The following is an 18713-nucleotide window of genomic DNA, read 5'->3' as shown; positions in this document are numbered from 1 at the left end:
GGGCGCGGGGCCAGGACCTCCCACTGCCCGCAGCAGACCTCCCAGCGATGGAGAGCTGGGCTCCCTCTGCCCCCAAGTCCCGTCAGGGCTCCGAAGATCAGAGCCTGCAGCTGCGGCCAGACTGACCAGTCCAGCCAGTGTCCTGAGCTGTGACCTCACTGGACAGCAGCGGACCGCTCCCCGTCATCTGACCAGGGGCTTGGAGACTTGTTCCCACTATACCAGCCGCATGGATTTGCTTCTTCCATTTGTCCATTTACCCAGCTGACCCCATCCTACCCTCGGTAGGACCTGACCTCTCTCCAGCTCACTAGGGCCTCCCACCTTGACCAGTGGCTTGCATTGGCTGGCTCCAGTATGACCCAGGTCACCAGTCTGACCAGTGTCCTGTGCTCGCCTTCCTTAGAAAAATCAGTGAGCCAGGGTCTCAGTGGTGGCTTGGGCTGGGCTTTCCCAGTCTACCATTGCGAGGTGGCTGGGTGGCTGTGCTCACCCACAGTCTGCTTGCCCAGTGGCCTGGAAAGCCTCTCCCACTCGGCCCTGCGAAGCCCGTCCCTATGGTCAGGGCTCAGAGCTGCTTTCCTGTCTGCCCAGTGGCTTGGAACCTGTGGGTTCAATCTCTTCCTAATAGGTTTCAAACCCCAGCTCTGCCTAGGTGCCTGTAATAGGGGGGCTGCAGGGTGCTTTTTCCTTGGCACTCCTCTGGAGGGCCCTCCCTCTTCCCCCCCCATCCAGGGAATCCCAGGAATGCCACCCCCCTTCCTCCTTCCCTCTCCCCTTCACTCCCTCCCAAGCTGGGGAAGGGGAGGAGGAGGGGGAAAAGATGAAGCTGGCAGCAGCAGGTGAGTGGGGGAGGGACCAAGCCAGGGCACCTGAGGAGAGGGAAGAGGAGCCTGGTTAGGGGTCAGAAGGAAGGGTCACAGGTCAGTCTGAGGGACACAGATCTGACTGCCCCAGGCTCCTCACAAGCCTGGTTTGATGGGCTGCTATGTGTGGGGGTGGGGAGTGGTGGGTGGTGTTGGGGGCGGGGAGGAAGGGAGATTTCACTGCTTACCCCAGAGAAGCTGGCCCTGGACATTGGTCAGAATGGCTGGTCAAGCTGAGAGAGATTCCCCAGCTCCCTGATCAGACTGGGGGTCTCTGCTAAGAGGGGGCTTTTCTGTGAGCCACAGAAGGAAGTTAGATTCTAGGTCAGCCTGGGAGTGTCCGTCAGATAGGTCAAGGGTACCATATCACTGCTGACACAGGGCAGTAATTATTATGCCAGGAGAGGTGACCTTTTCCTATTAGCCTCACCATCAGGAAGCCCTCCCTGCCTCCTGGCTGGGTGGGGTGTCCCTCTGTACTTCCTTACCTCAGCCCTGTTCATGTCTGGGGGTGTGTCTGTTGCCCCCACTGTTGCTGTGAACCTGTGAGGGAAGGCTCAGCTGCCTTCATCACCGCTATATCCCCAGCACCAGACCAGGCACAGAACAGACATTTGGGGGGCCTCCCTGGTGGTGTAAGAGGTTAGGTCTCAGCACTATGAAGCTACCTGCAGCCACGGTAGCAGTTTGATCCCCAGCCAGGGAGTGACCCATAGGGTGCAGCAGACTTCTCCTGCCTTGCCCGCTGCTCCCCTCAGCAGTGTATTTCAGTCAATCCCCTGTTCTGTTCCCCACTCTGCCTCTGGTGAATCCTCTCACCCCCTGCACCTCTGGCCTGTACCTCAGCTCTTGTATGCATAAATAAATAAATCTTAAAAAAAAAAAAAAAAAGACACTTGGAGAAGGAGACACTTGGAGAAGGTCTGTGAGGCTCAGACTTAGGAGTCCCTAGGCTCAACTTGCCACCTCCTCTCAGGCTGGCTCATCACAGCGATGCACATGCTCACTCAGAGTTCACAGACAACCCTGAGCTCCCTAGCAAGCTTACACACTGGACCCCTCGTACCCCCTACTCCCCAGCTCTTCTGACCCTATTGCTTGGGCTGGGCCCCATGAAGTGGCCTCTTCTACCTGTCCTAAGATCCCTGAGGTCCTGGGTGAGAAGAATGGATGGAGTGTGCACAGAGAAATCACGGATACCAGCCTCAGCCCCTCAGACTTGCAGAAACCAGTTCCTTAACATCACCTGCTCTTGTCCTCTACAATTTATTCCCACAAAACAGCCAGAGGGATCCTATTAAAGTGTGAGTCAGCCCAGGTCACTGTCATGCTCAGGATTCTGCCCTGGCCCTTCTGCCTCCTGACTGAAATCGAAAGTCTCCTCTATGACTCACAGGTCCCCCATCCGGCCTTTGTCACCTCCTTGACCCCATCTTTCCTTTTCTTTCTCTCCTGACTGCTCTGGCCAGCCTGACCTCTGGGCTTCCATGCTGTTCTTCCAAGCCAGGCACGCTTCTGCCTCTGGCACTTTGCACTTGCTCTTCCCTCTGCTAGGGCATATCTCCCCCACCTACTTGCAAATCTCCATTCCAGCATCAATTCATCAAAGAGCTTCCCTTGACTGGCTATGTAAAATGGGACTCCTCCCACCCAGGCATGGGACTCCTCCCACCCCCCCACCCAGGCACTTTTACTGGCTTTCTCTTACTATATTTTCATCCCAGAGCCTCCATCACTGTCACCATTTTTTTCTCTTGCACAGAACATAAACTACAGGTGATTTTGTTCACAGTCTCTCCAGTGACTAGAACAGTGTGTGACTACAGGAAAAGCCAAGTAAAAATGAATTACTTCTCCATTTCCTCTTTGCTTTTGGAATTGAACATTCACGCACATTTTTAAAAAAAGACTTATGTATTTATGCATACAAAACTGGGGTACAGGAAGAGGTGCAGGGTGGTGAGAGGATTCACCAGAGACAGAGTGGGGAGCAGAACAGGCAGCTCCATGAAGTACACTGCTGAGGGGAGCAGCGGGGAGACAGGAGAGGTCTGCCATACCATGTGGATCACCTGCAGGGCCAGGGATCCAACTCGCACTGCAGGGGCTGCAGCCAGCTTGCAGTGCTGCATCCTAACCCCTTGTACCACCAGGGAGGGCCACTCACACACATTTTTGAAAAATTAAAAAAAAAAATTTTTTTTTGTAAAAGAACTGGGGTATAAGCCAGAGGTGTAGGAGTGAGAGGCTTCACCAGAGACAGAGTGGGGAGCAGAACAGGCAGATCTACTGAAATCTACTACTGAAATCTGCAGCTGAGGCTGGTAGCAGGGAGACAGGAGAGGTCTGCTGTGTCCTGTGGGTCAGCTCCGTGGAGGGGGTGGGGGGGGTTGAGGGGTTTTGAAGTCTGAAGTTAGCTTTGAGAACTCACCCCTCTGGGCCACCAAGGAGGTCCACATTCACACGTTTTTAATGAACTCGCCTGATCTCTCTTACCGCCATCCCACTGCTTTACAGACAATATGGGATGGTGAATTTTAAGGCTCATTCATAGCTTCTGACACATTTGGAGGGGAACTGGCTATTCCCCAGTGGTTCCAGACTTGCACCTGGGAAAATATAACTATTGTTTGCTTGTCGTCTTTGGGGCTCCTGTGAATGCATTTTTGGTCTGAGCAAGGCGATAGCTATGCAGGGAGAATTTAGATGCACATTTTGGGAGAATGAGTATGTAAAATAGCGCAAAGGGTACACAGTGATGTTTTCTTTTAAAAAAAGATTAATTTAGTTATGCATACAAGAACTGGGGTACAGGTAGCGGTGTAGGGGGTGAGGGGACTCACCAGACAGAGTGGAGAGCAGAACAGACAGATTGACTAGAAGACATTGCTGAGGGGAGCAGAGGGAGGGCGAGGAGAGGTCTGCCACACCGTGTGGGTCAGCTTCCGGTTTGGGGATCCAACTCCTGCTGCTGTGGCTGTGGAGAGCTTCCTAGTACTGAGTTAACCCCCTGCACCACCAGGGAAGCCCCATAGTGATGTTTTCAATGCGATGGACTATAGTGGACATTTTAGGGGGAGCTTTGGGTAGCACTGGCACCCCCTCCCCATATTTAGAAAAAATTCTGCTGTTTGAAAGCCCTCTGTTGATTGAGGTTGGTGTTAAGGTGACCTAACTTGTCAAATGGTGCTATACTGGGTGGACAAATGGATTGATGGATGGGTAGGTGGATGAGTGGATGACTGTCGGCTGGGTGGATAGACAAGAAGGATGGGCGGGTGGACAGACGGATGGACGACAATCGGGAGCTAATAATGCTAGAGAAGCAGGACAGGGTCACCTACCCCTTTCCTCCACAGCCCCCCGCAACACAGTCGGTTTTCCAAAGATGTCTGCCACAGCCTCTCACTCTCCATTCAATCTGATCTTGACGCTGACTCCACCAAGATGTGGGACCTGAGTCCTCTCCTCTTAAACCTGTGGTGTTTAGCGACTTGCTTGCAACCCATAGAATGTCATAAAATCGACAGTGTGACTCTCCAAGATTAGGTAGAAAAGGCCCTGCCTCTTCCGCCTGGGTCCCTGGAGGCTTTGACCATCATATCAGCCCCCTGGCTCCCAAATGGCCACTGTGCTGTGGGAAGCCCAACTGGTCAGTGGCGATCTGGGACTGCAGATCGCCTGTTCACCTGCTCCTAGCACCAACAGATTGCACTGTCTGTGCCCCGAGCCAGAATCCTCCAACTGAGCCCTTTTCCAAATCTTGGCCCGCATCTACCATGAGAGATAACAACACCATTGCTGTTGTTTGCCAGCATCGTCTGGTGAGATTTCTTCTAAGCAACAGCAAGCAGACACAGCCTGTCTCTGGGGCAGCAGAGGCAGCAAGATGATTAGTGCCCGGTGGTCACTGGGGCACCAGAGTACCCTCATCAGACCGGTTCTGTGGCGTGATTGTGGCTGGGCTACAGTGGCAGGCCAGCTGCCAGTGTTCTTGATCACTTTACAATCCTGGTTCTCTAATCACCCCTGGGATTCAGTGAGTGATCCCAAAACCTTTCCATCCATTCCCTTTCTGCCCCAGAGGCGGCTTTTGTTGCTGGGAACTCAATCTGGTGGCTGCTTCCAAGCTCCCTTTACACTGGAACACTTTTCATGCATCTTTTCAGTCTCAGCTGGGTGCCCCCTCCTCCCGGAACCCTCCCTGACCTCCTAGACCAGGTCAGCTGCAGTTTTGGGTTCCTGAAGACCCCTGAGCTCCCCCATCCTGTTTCTGGCCATTCTGGTTAAGTCATTCTATGGGGACAGGGCGGCGTCCCTCACTGAGGGAGGCGGGAGGACACGAATCATCATCATCCATCTAGCGCAGGGCAGGAGCAGAGGAGATGCCAGCTGGCTTAAACAGGGGGTACTAACTGGTATAAACTTAGCTGGAGGGTGGCTTGGGTCCTTCTAGAATTAGGGCAAGGTGGGGAGGCACTTCCCCAACTCGATTTTAACCACTGGAAGTCAGTTACTCTGGGAGAAGCAGAGGGAGGAGAGTGGGCTGAGAGCAAATTGTGGCACAACGAGGGTGCTTAACTCTTACGGAAATATGGGTTGCCTTTGACTGGGGGTTAGAATTTGGGCAGCTGGGTCTAGGCCCAGGCTTTTTTTTTTTTTTTTTTTTTGCCACAATGGGGTATACGAGTCGGATGCCAGATTTTTTGAGAACGGGGACTCTGGGTTCCAAAATGAGGAGGACAGGACTTTTGGGTGTGAGAGTCTGGGAGACAAGGGATCTGGGAGCTGGGGCTCTTTGCTCTCTGGTCTGGGGTCCCTGGGTTAACCAGGTGGGGGTCGGGCCTCAGGGACCCCGAGCTGATGCCTGGCTCCCCCTGGTGGCCCTGAAATTTCTCCACATACCAGACACAGATCAGGCTTGGCAGTTTATTTCTGCTTCACAGACCCCTTCCAGCCCCTTGGGTGTCCTTGAGCAGCAAATCTCAGTGGCTGTGAAGAGGAAAGAGGGGTGGTTTAGAGACTGTGGCCCCAGGGCGGGGGGCAGGTGGGTGGGCAGGCCCCACCATGGGCGGGAAGCTGGGTGGGCCAGGGATCTCACCTGGCCTCCGGGCTGGCAGCCACCGTTGGGCCTCCAGGGGAGCTGGGGGTGGTTTCCCTTTAGGAGTTTCTGCAATGGGGAGAGTTTGAGGGGGACTGTTGGTTTCCCAGGACCTTCACCCCTTTTCCCTCAGAGCCAGTAGATCTTGGCCCCAGTTGTCTTCTCCACTTACCCTGTGGCTCCCTCCTGGGCCTGGGGGCTGGAGGTGATTACCCACGAGGCTGTGGCCACAGTCTTAAATTTTGGCAAGGCAAATGGGGCCCGAAGTCTGGGGAGGACCATAGGTGGTGTCTGGAGGGGAGGAGAGGAAGAGATGTCACTGCAGAGTTATAGTGGTGCCACATTTCACGTCTTGTTCCTACGCGTGCTTTGTCTTTAGCACCTCTGACTTGAGTGGGGAGAAGTTTTATTTCATTGATATTCATTCATCCACACATCCCCCCATCCACCCATTCATTCACCCACTCACCTAACCCTCCTGTCCATTCACCATCCACTCATCTGTCCACTGCCCATTGATCCATCTGTCCAGCCATCCATATACCCACCCACCCACCTAATGATCCACACATCCACCCACTTACCCCTGCCTCTGTCTGTTCATCCACCTGCCCGCCCCTTCATTCACTCACTTACCCCATAAACATTCCCTGTGCATCGACAGCACATTCGGCACTATTCTGGGGTCTGAAGAGAGAGCTATGAACTAAAGAGACAACTCTGTTTCCAGGAAGCTGATAGGTCTACTGGGTGAGAGGCTTATCATGATCTGTCAGTGCATGCCAAGGACACACCCCAGTGCGTGGCAGGTGTCCTGAGAGCTGAGACGGGACGGGGATGTGTGAGTGACCGAACACAAGGGCAGGCTCTTGGAGGAGGGCACAACTGAGCAGAGAAGCCTGAGCTCAAGGACATGGCAGAGTCCTGGAGGTGCGTGGTGGGTGGTGGTGGTGGGCTTGGGGGCTGTTCAGAGAACAGCTGGGATTCTCTGCTGCTGAAAGAAGTGGGGTGGCGGGGGTGGAAGCTGGAGAGCCAGGGAGGGGTCAGACCCCCAGACTGTGTAGTGTGGTGGTGGGGGTCGACTGGTAGAGGGAACATTACTTTAATTCCTGGAGTTCTGGGACCTGGGGATGTCTGAGAGGTGAGGTGAGGGAGCCAATCTTGTGGACATCATCAAAACCGGGGTGGGGGGTGTGCCACACTGGACTCCAGTCTCCATGGAGACACGGAGGGCAGGTGAGGCCAGGTGCCTGGGTCCCTTGGGTGGTGATGTCACCCCTGGGGGGGGGCTTCTCCTTTGGAGACCAGCAGTGTGGAGCATTCCCAGGCCAGGGGAGCACCCTGTGCCAATCACAGCCACAGTGCCACTGGGAACATGGCCTGGTCATTCCACACACACAGCAGCCCCACGAGGCGGGGACTGCCCACATCCCCATTCACAGACAAGGGAACTGAGGCCCAGGGGCCTGTGTTCTAGTCCTGAATCTGTCATCTATGAGCTGTGTGACCTTCGGATCTTTGTACCTCAATGTCCCCCTCCATATAATGGGGGCTTCTAGGAGACCTGCCTCATGGGGGTGGCATGAACAGAATGGGTTCAAAGGCAGTGCCAGGCACACAGTCAGGGTTATAATGATCCTCACAGTGGCATTCACCTTGGCGTTAAAGTAGCTCACCCAGGGCTGTCTGGTCTGTGACAGGTTTGAAGGCTGAAGGAGTAGGTGTTGATTGGAATTTGAATCAGGCAGGGTTTGGGGAGAAGAGGAAAGGGTCTGCCAGGCAGAGGGCGCAGGGAGGCGAGGTAGATCAGATCAGCATCTGGCTGGAGTCGCCCGCAGCCAGCCCTCTGGCCGTGTCCCCCTCTGGGCCCTGGGGAGCCGGCTGAGTGCCTCCTAATGTTCCCATTTGCTTTTGGCTCTGCAGGTCGGGATCTGTTTTTAGCTTCCCTGGCTGGTGTCACCGCCAACCCCCCCCCACCCCCCTTTCTTGCCAGCTCTCTTGTTTGCTGTGGTCGAATAATGTTCCCGGACTTCCTGAGCTGTTTGTTTGAAGACTGCCCAGTATTGATTGACTCTGGTGTGTACTCAGTCCAGATACTAACAGAGATCAGCACCCGCCGGCATACCAGGGTCCCAGAATATGTGGGGGGTGGGTGGGAGCAGAGAAAGCTCACTTATAAAATAAGCTGATGATGGGGGCAGGTCTCTAAGGTCCTTTCTCAGGTTCTTGGATCTGGGTAGCTGTCGTCACCTCTCTGAGCTTTTTTTCTTCCGGAAAAGGAGGGGAGAGATTTTTGGTGTTTTATGGCTGCTGGGAAGACTGAGTTGAAGTGATTCATTCAATTATTTTTTGAGTACCTACTATATGTTGTGCACTGTTCTAGACTCTAGGGATATAACAGAGAAGAGGACAAAGTCCTGACCTTCTGGAGGGCTATCATCTGCTGATGGCTACAGGTAACCACCAGAAGCATCCCCTCTGCCAGAAGACGAGGGCCATGCAGATGCAGGGGCACTGGAGAGCAGGGTGGCTATTTTCAATTGGGTGCCAGCAGGACCTTCTTATGGAGAGAATGGAAAGGTGCACCTAGGGAAAGGTGATCCAGGCGGAGGGAATAGGTCTGCAGAAATGCAAAGGTCCTGGGGTAGGACAGGTCTGGGATGGTGGGAGAGCCAAGAAGCCAGTGAGGGAGAGTGAGTAAGGGAAGGCAAAAGAGAAGTGGCCACAGAGGTGACGGTTGCCTGATTGTAGATTTTGAGTATTAAGGTGAATGCCAGGTCTCACCCCTGAGCCCCTGCCAGGCTAGGGACTCTGGTCTGAAGGAGACCAGGGCCAACTACTTCAGACCATCAACTGACTTACCACCTTCAACTGGCATTTATTTCTGGTTTTCCCAGGGGACACATCTAGCCGAGGCGGGAGAGGAGGTGCTGTGGGGCTGACCTAGGAGAGACAGAGGTTAGGAATAGGGTGGTAAGTACCAGTATTCAGGGACTGTTCTAGACCTGGCAGTAGAATGGAGAATAACAAAAAGTCCTCAGAATGGTTCTGGCTGGAGAAAACCATAGCCCCAGAGCCTTGGAGACCGGTAGGATCCTGTCAACAGCATCCTCCTCTCCCCCACCCCAAGGTTCCAGTTCCTCCACCCTCAGACCCAGGGGCTCAGGTCCAGCCTCTCCTCCCTAGACCCTCGCGCTTGACCCTGCTTACCTGCCCCAGATCCACCTCTCCCTCCTCCTGGCCACTGCTGTCCCCCAGGTCGTCAGCGGTGGCACTGGATTCCACTGAGTTCCCTGGGAATTGGTGGATGCTCACAGTCTCTCGGCCTTTGATCTCACAGCGGCAGAAGGGGCAGGTCTGGTTGTAGGAGTGCTGGGGGAGTGGGGAGTGCGGTCAGGGCTGCCCTGTCTCCACCAGGTCCTTGGAACTCCAGGGACCTTTATCTCCAAGAGAGTGAGGTGGGGAAGAGAGAGCCAGAGAGGCGTCCTAAAGAGGAAGCTGGGAAGAGGTGCAGGATGGGAAGGTGGAGGACTGGGCTAGAGCCCAGGCCAGGTGGGGCTTACAGAGGGGGTGCCTGGGTGCTGTGAAGTCTCAGCTAGGGATACTGTTTCTATCTGCTACCTCCGGGGTCACTGCTGGCGCTGGAAGGGCCTTTGGGCTTCTTTTCTTTTTTATTGACGTGACCTTGCATTATAAAATCATACAAGGTTCAGGTCCAGGTTTGTTGCTAAGAATTACGGTCACTGCTACAAGTCCAGATCTTGTAGTTCTCAGAATGGCAGGACAACTCAGCAACAATCTTCAGGGAACTTGGAAGAACAAGTTACGAGTAGCAACTCTGGCAGGGACTCACAGTGAGTTAGAGAAAGGGAGGGCTGGGGCGACGCCTTAATTTAGGCGCTGGATAGGGTTTTGTGGGTTCACTCTATTGGTGAAGTTCAAGGATATGCGTGGATTTAGAGCATGGGGTGGAAAAAGTGGGATCACTTAAGGTTATCTGGGTCACCCAGGGCTTTCTAAAGGGAAACTTCAGGGGTAGGGGCAGCCTGGCTGCTTATCTCACTGTTTTGCTGGTACAGCTGGCACCGAGTTTGTTCCTGATGGATGTCTTTGATATGGATGACTCCGTAATCACAGCTTAATGTCAAACATTCACATCACAATAAAGACTGAAGTCAGGATCTAAACCAATAGCAGGCAGGGGCTCCCTCCTTCCAGGGCCTGGGCATGGATCCTGGGGGCTGGGGGGCCATTTTTCTCAAGGCTCTGAGAGGTGAAGCCATTAGCCCCCCCACCCACCCAGTGAGGGAAGAAAGGGGCATTTTGCAACATAATGTAACCGGAGGGGGAGAGAGAGATGGAGAATCTGGAGATCTCTGGGCCTCAGTTTCCCCATCTGATCAATGAGATGAATGGGCTTTTCCCACAGGAGGGGAAGGTAGGGTGGGCAGGCAGGGTGAGGTCGACCTACCTGCCAGGCGGCCAGGCAGCGGCTACAGAGCAGGTGCCCACAGGGCTCGATCTTCACATCCTTGTTACTCTCTGCACAGATTTTGCAGAGCTCGAAGGTGGAGTCCATGGCCCAGTACAGCAGCAGCTGCTCCTGGCAGCGAAGAGGGGACAGGAAGGGACAGTATCAATCACTGGGGTGCAAGTCGGGTCACAGGAAGAAAGTCTCAATGTCAGCCCCCAAACACCCTGTCAAGTTCAAGGCCATATGTCCAGATGCCTCTCCAACAGAGCCCTTGTTATGGGACTTGTCCTACACTCCCAGTTCCCAGATTCAGCAAATATGCACGGGGTACCTTGTTAGGAACGACAGCCAGATAAACAACTACCTTGTCGGTATAAGTATAACCCGAATGTTGTCAGGGCTGTACTTACACTGAAAAACTGGTCATTTCTCTCTCACCCGGCTGTGGATGATGAATGTTTAAGGGCATTACTGTTCTGATGATCTCATCAGCATCTTTTCCTGGCTTAATATCTATGAATAGCCAGGAGTGGGAGGCAAGAGCTGTGTTTTCCAGAGGAACAGAGGCTCAGAGAGGCCAACTGATTTATTCAAGGTCACACAGCCACCAGGCCAGCACAAAAACTCAAGGCCTCTAAAGAGGGAGTGGTGGTTCTGGCAGCAAGCAGGGGTCAGAGGGGAGGCCTGGCCTTACCTCTGACACTTGGATATGCTGATGGGGTTCCGTCTGGCAGAGTTCACTCAGGTCGGGGTTGTGGTACCTCCCATCTGGGTAGAGGTAGCTGGGCAGAGCAATGAGAGGCAGCTGAGGGTCCATCCAGCCTGCCTACCCCAGACCAGAAAGTATACTCCTGGCCCACCCTGGGGTCCTTTCCTCAAATTGGGACTCTCTAGGGCCAGCTGTGACCCCCTCAGACAGAACAGCAGGTCTTAACACAAGTCTTCACACGTATTTTAATTCTGGAATCCTCTTCTCCAGTGAAACCTGACCGGGAACTCGGATATGACAATGGCAGAGGTCCGGAATGCAGAGCCGGGCTGTTGGCTTCAAGCTCCAAGCTCCAGCTCTTTAGCTCAGTAATTGTGTAACTTGGGCAAGTGGCTGGGGGGCTCTGTACCTCCGTGTCCTCAGTTGTTAACAGGGGTATAATAGTGTGTATAGTACCTCTCTATACACATGCTATACCTCCCTTATTGATAGATTTGGTAGTTGCAAATTTGCCTAATTGTTAAAATATATTTGTAACCCCAAATCAATACCTGCAGCACGTTCACGGTGAGTCCTAGACATTCACGCAGCCACAAAACCCAAGTGGCTTGACAGGCAGGCTCCCAGCTGAGGTTGACCATGGCCACACTTGGCCTTGATTCAGCTCTCAGACTATAAACCAGGGTCCTTTTCACAGCCAATCTAATGCCACTTCTTTTGCATTTTTGCTGTACTTGATGCCTTTGCTGATTTAAATGCTCCCCCACCCCGCCCCACCCCAGCATGGTGCTGACTAGTGCAAAAGGCCTATGAACCTTATGGAGGAAATCTGTGTTGGATGTACTCTGTCCAGGCATGAGTTATAATGCTGTCGGCCATGAGGTCAATGTGAATGGATATGTGTATAAAATTAGGTGTCTTTAAACAGAAACGCACATAAAGGTTTCGATGTAGTGATTGCTTGACAAAAATTGTGTGACCAGATTCTTGCAGGAAACTATACTGCATACCCTGGATGTGTTCAATATTAACTAATCCCATCTTTGCAGTAACTTTACTGCAAGAGCAAGAGTCGGTTGCCTGCCTGCCTGTTTATCTATTGCCTGTCATGATTCAATCATCTATGTATACCAATTTATCATCTTAACAGTCATCTCACATCACATCTGTCCAATAAAAATGACTGTTAAGAAGGTTCTGGTTAAAGGCGAGGAGAACAGGGAGCCTCATTTACCTCCCCTCCCCCTACCTCCTGCCCAAAGCAGCTTCTGAAAGAGGTCCGGGGAAGTCCCAGTTATGGGCTGTAAACACCGGCTCTAGCCATTTGCTCAGATTTCTCTCTGCTCATGCAATCTAGATTCTAGGACAGAAGATAGATATCGAGAAGCAAAATCCTTCAATGCAAGACCCTGAAATGGAGCCGCTGGGATTGTGCCCCTTACACACACACACAGACACACAGTGTGCTCACTCAGAGTAGCACCATAGAATTAGAAAAGGTGCCCCTTCCTCCAGACCCTTGTCTGCCACCTGCTGGAACACTACAGTTTCACCCAGCTGCTGGACCTTGGTGCCCCTGACTTGGTCGTGGGTAGTGCTCCTTGAATGGGAGTTCCTGTGACAGGGCCTCTCCTCGTGGCCCCGCCCCCGCTGCCAGGATGGGTACTCACAATCCTTCCTTTTGTCCTTCTAGGAGCACCTGGAACAGGGGTTTGTTGGGAGGAATGGTCTGCAGGATGTTGCCTTGGGAGTTCACATACCCAATGGCCCACTGCCCCAGGCGAGTGCAGCTGGGCCTGAAGATGTAGCTGAGGGAAGAGGCAGGAGGGGTGGGGAGAGGGAGTGGTCACCGGTTTCCCTCTGGGACAGCCTGGCCCCCATTCTGTTGGGGGTGCAGGAGTCTAAATCTCTCCTCCCTCGTAACCCAGGTTCCCACTCTCAGGTAATGAAGCACTACATCCCTCTCTGCCACTCAGGGGATTTTTTACCTGCTCTAGGCTTTTACCTGCTGGCTCCTTGTCCTTTACTGGAGTCTAGAGAAGGCTAATTCTGGCTGGGCCCATCAGTGCATTTCAGGACCCCAGGCCAAAGTGATGGGAGTCGATCCTGGGACTAGAAATATCCAAAGCAAGGTACCTTGCTTCTAGAAGATGCTAAGCTGGTAAGGGGTACAGTTGGGGCTTCCAGAGAGCTCTTGTCACCAGGAGGAGATACCCTCACTGAGATGGAAGTTAACACAGAGGAAAGCAGACACATGGATGAACAGGAACTCTTTCCTGAGCACCTGGATCCAGTGATGCTGAAACCCCACATCTGGTCTTCAAACCAGTTTGAAGTTAACTTGAAGAGTGTTAATATACTCCTGTCCTGGGCAGACTGCACCTCAGTCCTGCAAAGGCTCCCTCCCTATTCTCTTTACCTCTTGGTGTTTCATGTAGGTCAGTCCCTCAATCATTATCCTTCTGGGGTAACCCAAGGGCTCAAAACTCTTAGTTTGAAATAATTTGGGGACTCAGTTGTTTGGTTCCTCAGTCTCCTACCCCAGCAAGTGAGGACCCCAGCCCACTCCTCCCTCAGACCCCAGAGTCCAGGCCTCTAGCACCTCTGGACCCAGAACAGGGACTCTGACTGATCAGAAATGGACCATGTCCTAGGACAGGTCAGATGTCGTTCAGGAGGTCCTGGGACAAGAGGTGGGGAGCATGGGGTACTCAGTATTCCACCTTTGAGTTCTCGGCTCTCTGGGGCCTGAGGTACTTCGGACTTTTGGGTCTTCCTCTTGGGCTTCCACCACACCTCAAGCCTCGACCCAGACTCATGAGCACCCCCAGCCTCCAAGTCCACCTCCTTAAACCAACCCTTTTACCTGCCTGGCTTGTCCCTGTAGGCCTGCAGTCGTGCTTGGACCTCATCGTACGTGAGGAAGGCCATGTAGCCTGGGTGGTTGACTGCCAGGAGCTGCCAGTTCTTGAGGAGTGTTGGCCACGGCTGGGGTGGGTAACACTTGGGTAAGGGAGGGACCAAGGAAGTGACCCACACACCTCATAGTAAAGAAGGGCTCCAGCCCTTCTGCGGTGGGCCTCAGGCTGCTTCCTTTTACACAGAAGACTCCAGAGCCTCCCATTGCCAGGCCCTAGGAGTCTGGGACCCCAGGCCCTCCTCCCTCCGTCCCAGGGGCCCAGGCCCCCAAGCTCTTCTCCCAGCTGAGTCTAAGCTTCCAGCTTGGGCTTTCTCTGACCTGGAAGAGCCTGGTGAAGATGTCAAACTCAAAGATGGACACGTGGCCACTGCAGGTGAGGTCCATGGTGGAGCGTAAGGCCAGGGCTGTGGGGCCTGACTCCACAGGGTGGCAGGTGCGCAAGAGAGACTCAAACTCGGCCCAGGGCAGCACACACCTGGGTGGAGGGGGTGAGGAGAAGCAGCTGAAGCCTCTGGAAGCCTAGGAGGGGAGCATCTCTAGGAAGGACACCACTGGGGGCCGGGGCTCCCCTGGGCTTGAGGGAGGAGGCCTGAGGGCTGGGAGACAGGGTTTGGGGACCTTGGACAGAGTAGGGATGAAGCAGGATGAGGCTCAGAGGAGGTAGGCCCCAGGGGTGGGTACTGGCTCACCGTGCTCCACAGTGCTCCCTCCAGAAGGTGTGGGCTGGGGCTTTGGTGAGCTGGTACGTGTGTCCACAGTAGTTGCCAGCGGGAAAGAGGGCGCTCAACTCGGCGTGCATGTGGCTGAAGATCAGGGCCAGCTTGGCCAACTGTCGCCTATAGGGTGGACAGTGAGCACCTTGCTTTGGAGTTCCATTGACACTGCTGCCCTCAGTGGGGAATCCCCAAGGGCACCCAGACCCTCCGGAAGGTTTCAGTGCAGGGTCGGAGTTGGAGACCTGCTGCCTCCTCCTCCAACCTCAGTTTCCTCGTCTGTGGTAGGAAAGGGGGTGCCGCCCTCTATGCCAGTCATATTCCAGTAAACAGCACCCAGCCCCTGCCTGAAGCCCTAGCCTAGTCAGATACAAGGACAAGGGGAGCTGTGAGCACCCTTTTGGTGAACTCCTGGACTCACCCTTGTCTCCCTGACCTACTAACGGGGATGTGGCAGCAGTGAAACTGAGCTGTGTGATTGTGAGCAATTCCCAGTGCCTGCCCAGGCCTCAGTTTCCTTGACTGTGAAATGGGCATCATAACTCCAGGGTAAGGACTGCCCCAGCCTTGGGTGGAGCCAGGAGGATTTCACATGCCTTCCAAGCACACACTAGCACACAGTGCTAGTGATGTTATTACTACTCGGATCAGGACCCTGGTGCTTCTAGAAGCTGACAGTTTCTAAGCAGCCCCTTTGTGTTACAACCACTCAGCTACAAGCACTAGTCAGAGCTGAGATAGGATTTACATGGGAAATACCAGAGCCCAGACATTTAGTATCAAAGGAAAAAAAGGTGTGTTCGATCTCAATAATTGTTCTATACTAATTACAGGTTGAGATGTTAATATAGTGGATATAGTGATTCAAAGAAAATGTTATCAAACCTCATTCACTTAACAAACTCTTTGTACTCTACTAGAAAAAGAAAAACTACATTTGTAGCTCCTTGCTTTAGATTTTAGTGGAGAGTGGTGGCCTAGAATCTCCTTCCAGGAGTTGCTGGAACCCCCAGGACTCTGGAACACTAAGCTCCTAAGCTTCCTAGTTTCTAGAACCATCTGAATCCAGTACAGTGTTCTCCAAGCTGTTTAAACACCTTCCTAATGGGCTTCTAGAAACTTACTTGATTAGGGTGAGGAGACAATCCCCTCTTGCTGGATTTGCCCACATCCCGCTCAACTGCCAAAGTCCTATCTCACATTCAAGATGGTGGAAACTTGTAAAAAACCTAGACTCCAAATGTGTCCCACAAAAGCATTTTGGGGTGTACATTTTAAAGTATGCTGATTGTACAGAAATTCAACTCTCACAGATCCTAAGGGAAGACCATATGATCCAGATTCTACATATGGGTACAAGCTCTCACTAGTTAATTTTGCCTTTCAGGGTAACCGCTATTGTTGTTTTACATTTTCATTCAAAACCCAGATGATTTTATTATGAACCAACATTTCTTTATATAACCCCCTTATAATAGTTCAGGGTTGGGAGTTTTTTTTTTTTGAGGATTATGGGTAGATAGGCTACATAACCTATGCATTTCATTTCAGAATGAAATTAAGGAGACACACAAAATAATTTGCCTGGCAAGGTAGAGAGCCACAGGCTAAGATTTCCTTCTGAGCTCTTGCCCTCAAACCTCCTAGGTCCTGTCACTCAAGCAGTCCCTTCCCCACAGTTCAGAACCCAATGGCAGCCTGCACACAGCCGCTGGTCTGGAGTTAGTGGTTCCCTAGACACTCAAGTCCAAGGGGTCCCTGTGGGTTCCCCAGGGCAGTAAAGGGGGGCTGCATGAGTAATTTCTCCAGGGTTGTCAATCAAGCCCTTCATTCAGGAAGCTCCCAAGGCTTCCCACACACCCAGGATGATTGCCTAAGGGCTACGGGAGACAGGAAGAGTCAGAAGGGGGATGCTGAATGGCCAAAAAGAGGAAACCAGGCTGAGGACACAGGTATGCAAGAAAGGAAAAAAGTGGGAGGGCCAGTTTTCCGAGTTAGCTCTGGGAGGAAGGCTGGGGGCCTGGACTCCAGGGCTTGAGGGAGGAGGGGCTGGGGGTTTGGACTCCTGGGTAAGGAGCAGGGGCTGGAGCCAGACCTGGGCCTCACTCCTGACCTTTGCTCTGGGACAAGATGACAGCTCACCTGAGGCTGGAGCCTGGCCGGAAGAGCTCGTCGTTGGCCATCTTTCGCTCCCGGGGTGGCAGCAATGCCCCTACCTGCCTGCCCTTGGCCTCCAGGTTGGCTAGGTAGATAACTAGAAAGTCCCAGGCACCACCGGAACCCTCGGGGCCGCCTCCGGCCGTCCGCCAGGTGTGAGCCACATCCTGGAGCAGCTGCACCATGCGGGGCAGCAGGTCCCTCAGAGAAGGGGGACTCAAGGAGAGCCTGGGATCCCCGCATTGTTCTTCCAGGCGTTGCAGCAACCGCACTGCACGGCCCAGCATGCGGTTCGCTCGGGACTGCCGGCCTCGCGCGGCAGCCGCGGCAGCCATGGGTCCCTCAGCTGCCCTAGCAGGATGGGTGTGGCGGAGAAGGCGCGGTCTGGCCCAACCCAGGATGGGGGCGGGACCGAGAGAGACAGGTATGGGGCGGGCTCTGGGAACCGGGAAGGGTCCCCAGGGACCCGTGTTTCAAAGGGGAAGAGGGGCTGGAACTCAGGCACCTTGGCTTCTTTATAGTTGGGGTTCAAATGTCACATGGGGTGGGCTTCCGTGAGCGACTGAAAAGGACATCTGAGTGGGTGAGGGCTGGAGGTAGACGGCAGGATTCTAGAGCCCTCCAGGGAGGTGAGGCTTGGGTACCAGAGTTTCAGTGGAGGAGGGGTAGAGAAAATCTGGGAGGTCAGTGTGTGGTGGTGGGGTGTTAGGTTGGGAGCTTAGCTAGCTGACCCTGCAGGGAAATGGGGCTGAGACTGTTGCAGGGCAGGGAGAGGGGCACCCCAAACCTGCCAGCTCTGAATAGGTTCTGCCATCCACCTCATCAAGACAAAACATGTAAGACCTTTTATGGAAAGGAACTTTAGTGCAATTAGTGGGCACTACAGAAAAGACAAAGAATATAGGTTCTAAATCAAACACCCAAAGTTATCCATACGCTTGTGGGTAAAAAAGCCCACCAAAATGGGACTGACCCAAAGCAAGGCCTGAAAGCTGCCACAAATCTGAAACATCTTCTGGCAGGGCCCCACAGAAAAGGGTCAGAAATGGCCAGATAAGTCTGGGAAGAATACAGCAAAATCAAAATCAAGATAATCACTGCTATAGTCACCCCCCACGGGTCTCTCACCCACATCTGGTTCAACCAGTCTAGGACCAAGGAACAAGAGCCACTTCTTCACCCCTCCCTGCTCCACGGGCCTCCCTCAGGTCTCTCCTTGCTCTCTGCCCTGCCTCCTTCGTCCTCAGTCTCCTCTAGATTCTTCTTCCTATTCAGCTCCACCCTCCTGTGAGGGGGCAGGGAACCTGGAACCTTCCCTTTTCCTGGGGACCACCCTGTTACAGGACCTCGAGCTCGGGGCTCAAGATCTGGATCACATCGTGGTGGATTAAAGGTCAGAGAGCTGAACCTTCGTGGAAGAACGGCCTGGGGGGTGGCCAGGTCCTTTTGTACCGGAGAAGGAAGGCACAGTGTAACTAGATCCCTGGGTGCCTCAGAAAGAGGGTACTGAAGGAGCGTCCAAAGGGCTGACTCCGAGGCCCAAAGAGGAGGGGAGAAGCCGCAGTTTAAGTAGGTGTGCGTGGGGGGCCTTATGGGGGTCCCCATGCGGGGTTGGTAGGGTGGAGCGTTGGGGCTGGGCTTTGGAGCGTGGTCTATACTCAGCTCCCCCAGGGCTGCCCGCTGGGCAGCCACCAGGGGGCGCTGTGGGTGGGCTGCCCCAGGCTCTCTCAGGCATCCATGCCCCTGGGCATCTGTGTCAAGTTCTGATCGCAA

The 18713-nt window shown here is 53.6% G+C and overlaps 1 protein-coding gene across 1 annotated transcript; it reads right to left on the bottom strand.

The window, feature by feature from the left end:
- Positions 1-5835: 5835 nt before the first annotated feature.
- CBLC (Cbl proto-oncogene C, E3 ubiquitin protein ligase) lies at positions 5836-17275 on the bottom strand. Its single transcript, XM_012733484.1, has 12 exons — positions 16926-17275; positions 14760-14906; positions 14389-14545; positions 14017-14138; positions 12821-12958; positions 11136-11223; positions 10439-10570; positions 9178-9339; positions 8830-8910; positions 6140-6258; positions 5968-6036; positions 5836-5858 (listed from the first exon to the last, which is right to left on the bottom strand). Exons 1-11 carry the CDS (start codon positions 17273-17275, stop codon positions 6027-6029), a joined length of 1506 nt encoding a protein of 501 aa, XP_012588938.1. The 3' UTR covers positions 5836-5858; positions 5968-6026.
- Positions 17276-18713: the final 1438 nt, after the last annotated feature.

The sequence above is a fragment of the Condylura cristata genome, unplaced genomic scaffold (genome assembly GCF_000260355.1).
Source record: "Condylura cristata isolate star-nosed mole 26May11 unplaced genomic scaffold, ConCri1.0 scaffold00041, whole genome shotgun sequence".
NCBI lineage: Eukaryota > Metazoa > Chordata > Mammalia > Eulipotyphla > Talpidae > Condylura > Condylura cristata.
The sequence above is the reverse complement of the archived record's forward strand: the minus strand, read 5'-3'. Positions and strand labels throughout refer to the sequence as shown.

Excerpts from the sequence above, each read along its gene's own strand:
- CBLC (XM_012733484.1), bottom strand. The coding sequence starts at position 17,275 with ATGGCTGCCGCGGCTGCCGCGCGAGGCCGGCAGTCCCGAGCGAACCGC. Across the intron at positions 11,224-12,820 it reads GAAGGACAAAAGGAAGGATT|CTACCTCTACCCAGATGGGA; the intron begins GTGAGTACCCAT and ends TGCTCTGCCCAG. Across the intron at positions 6,259-8,829 it reads ATAAATGCCAGTTGAAGGTG|ACACCACCTATGGTCCTCCC; the intron begins GTAAGTCAGTTG and ends CCTCCCCTCCAG.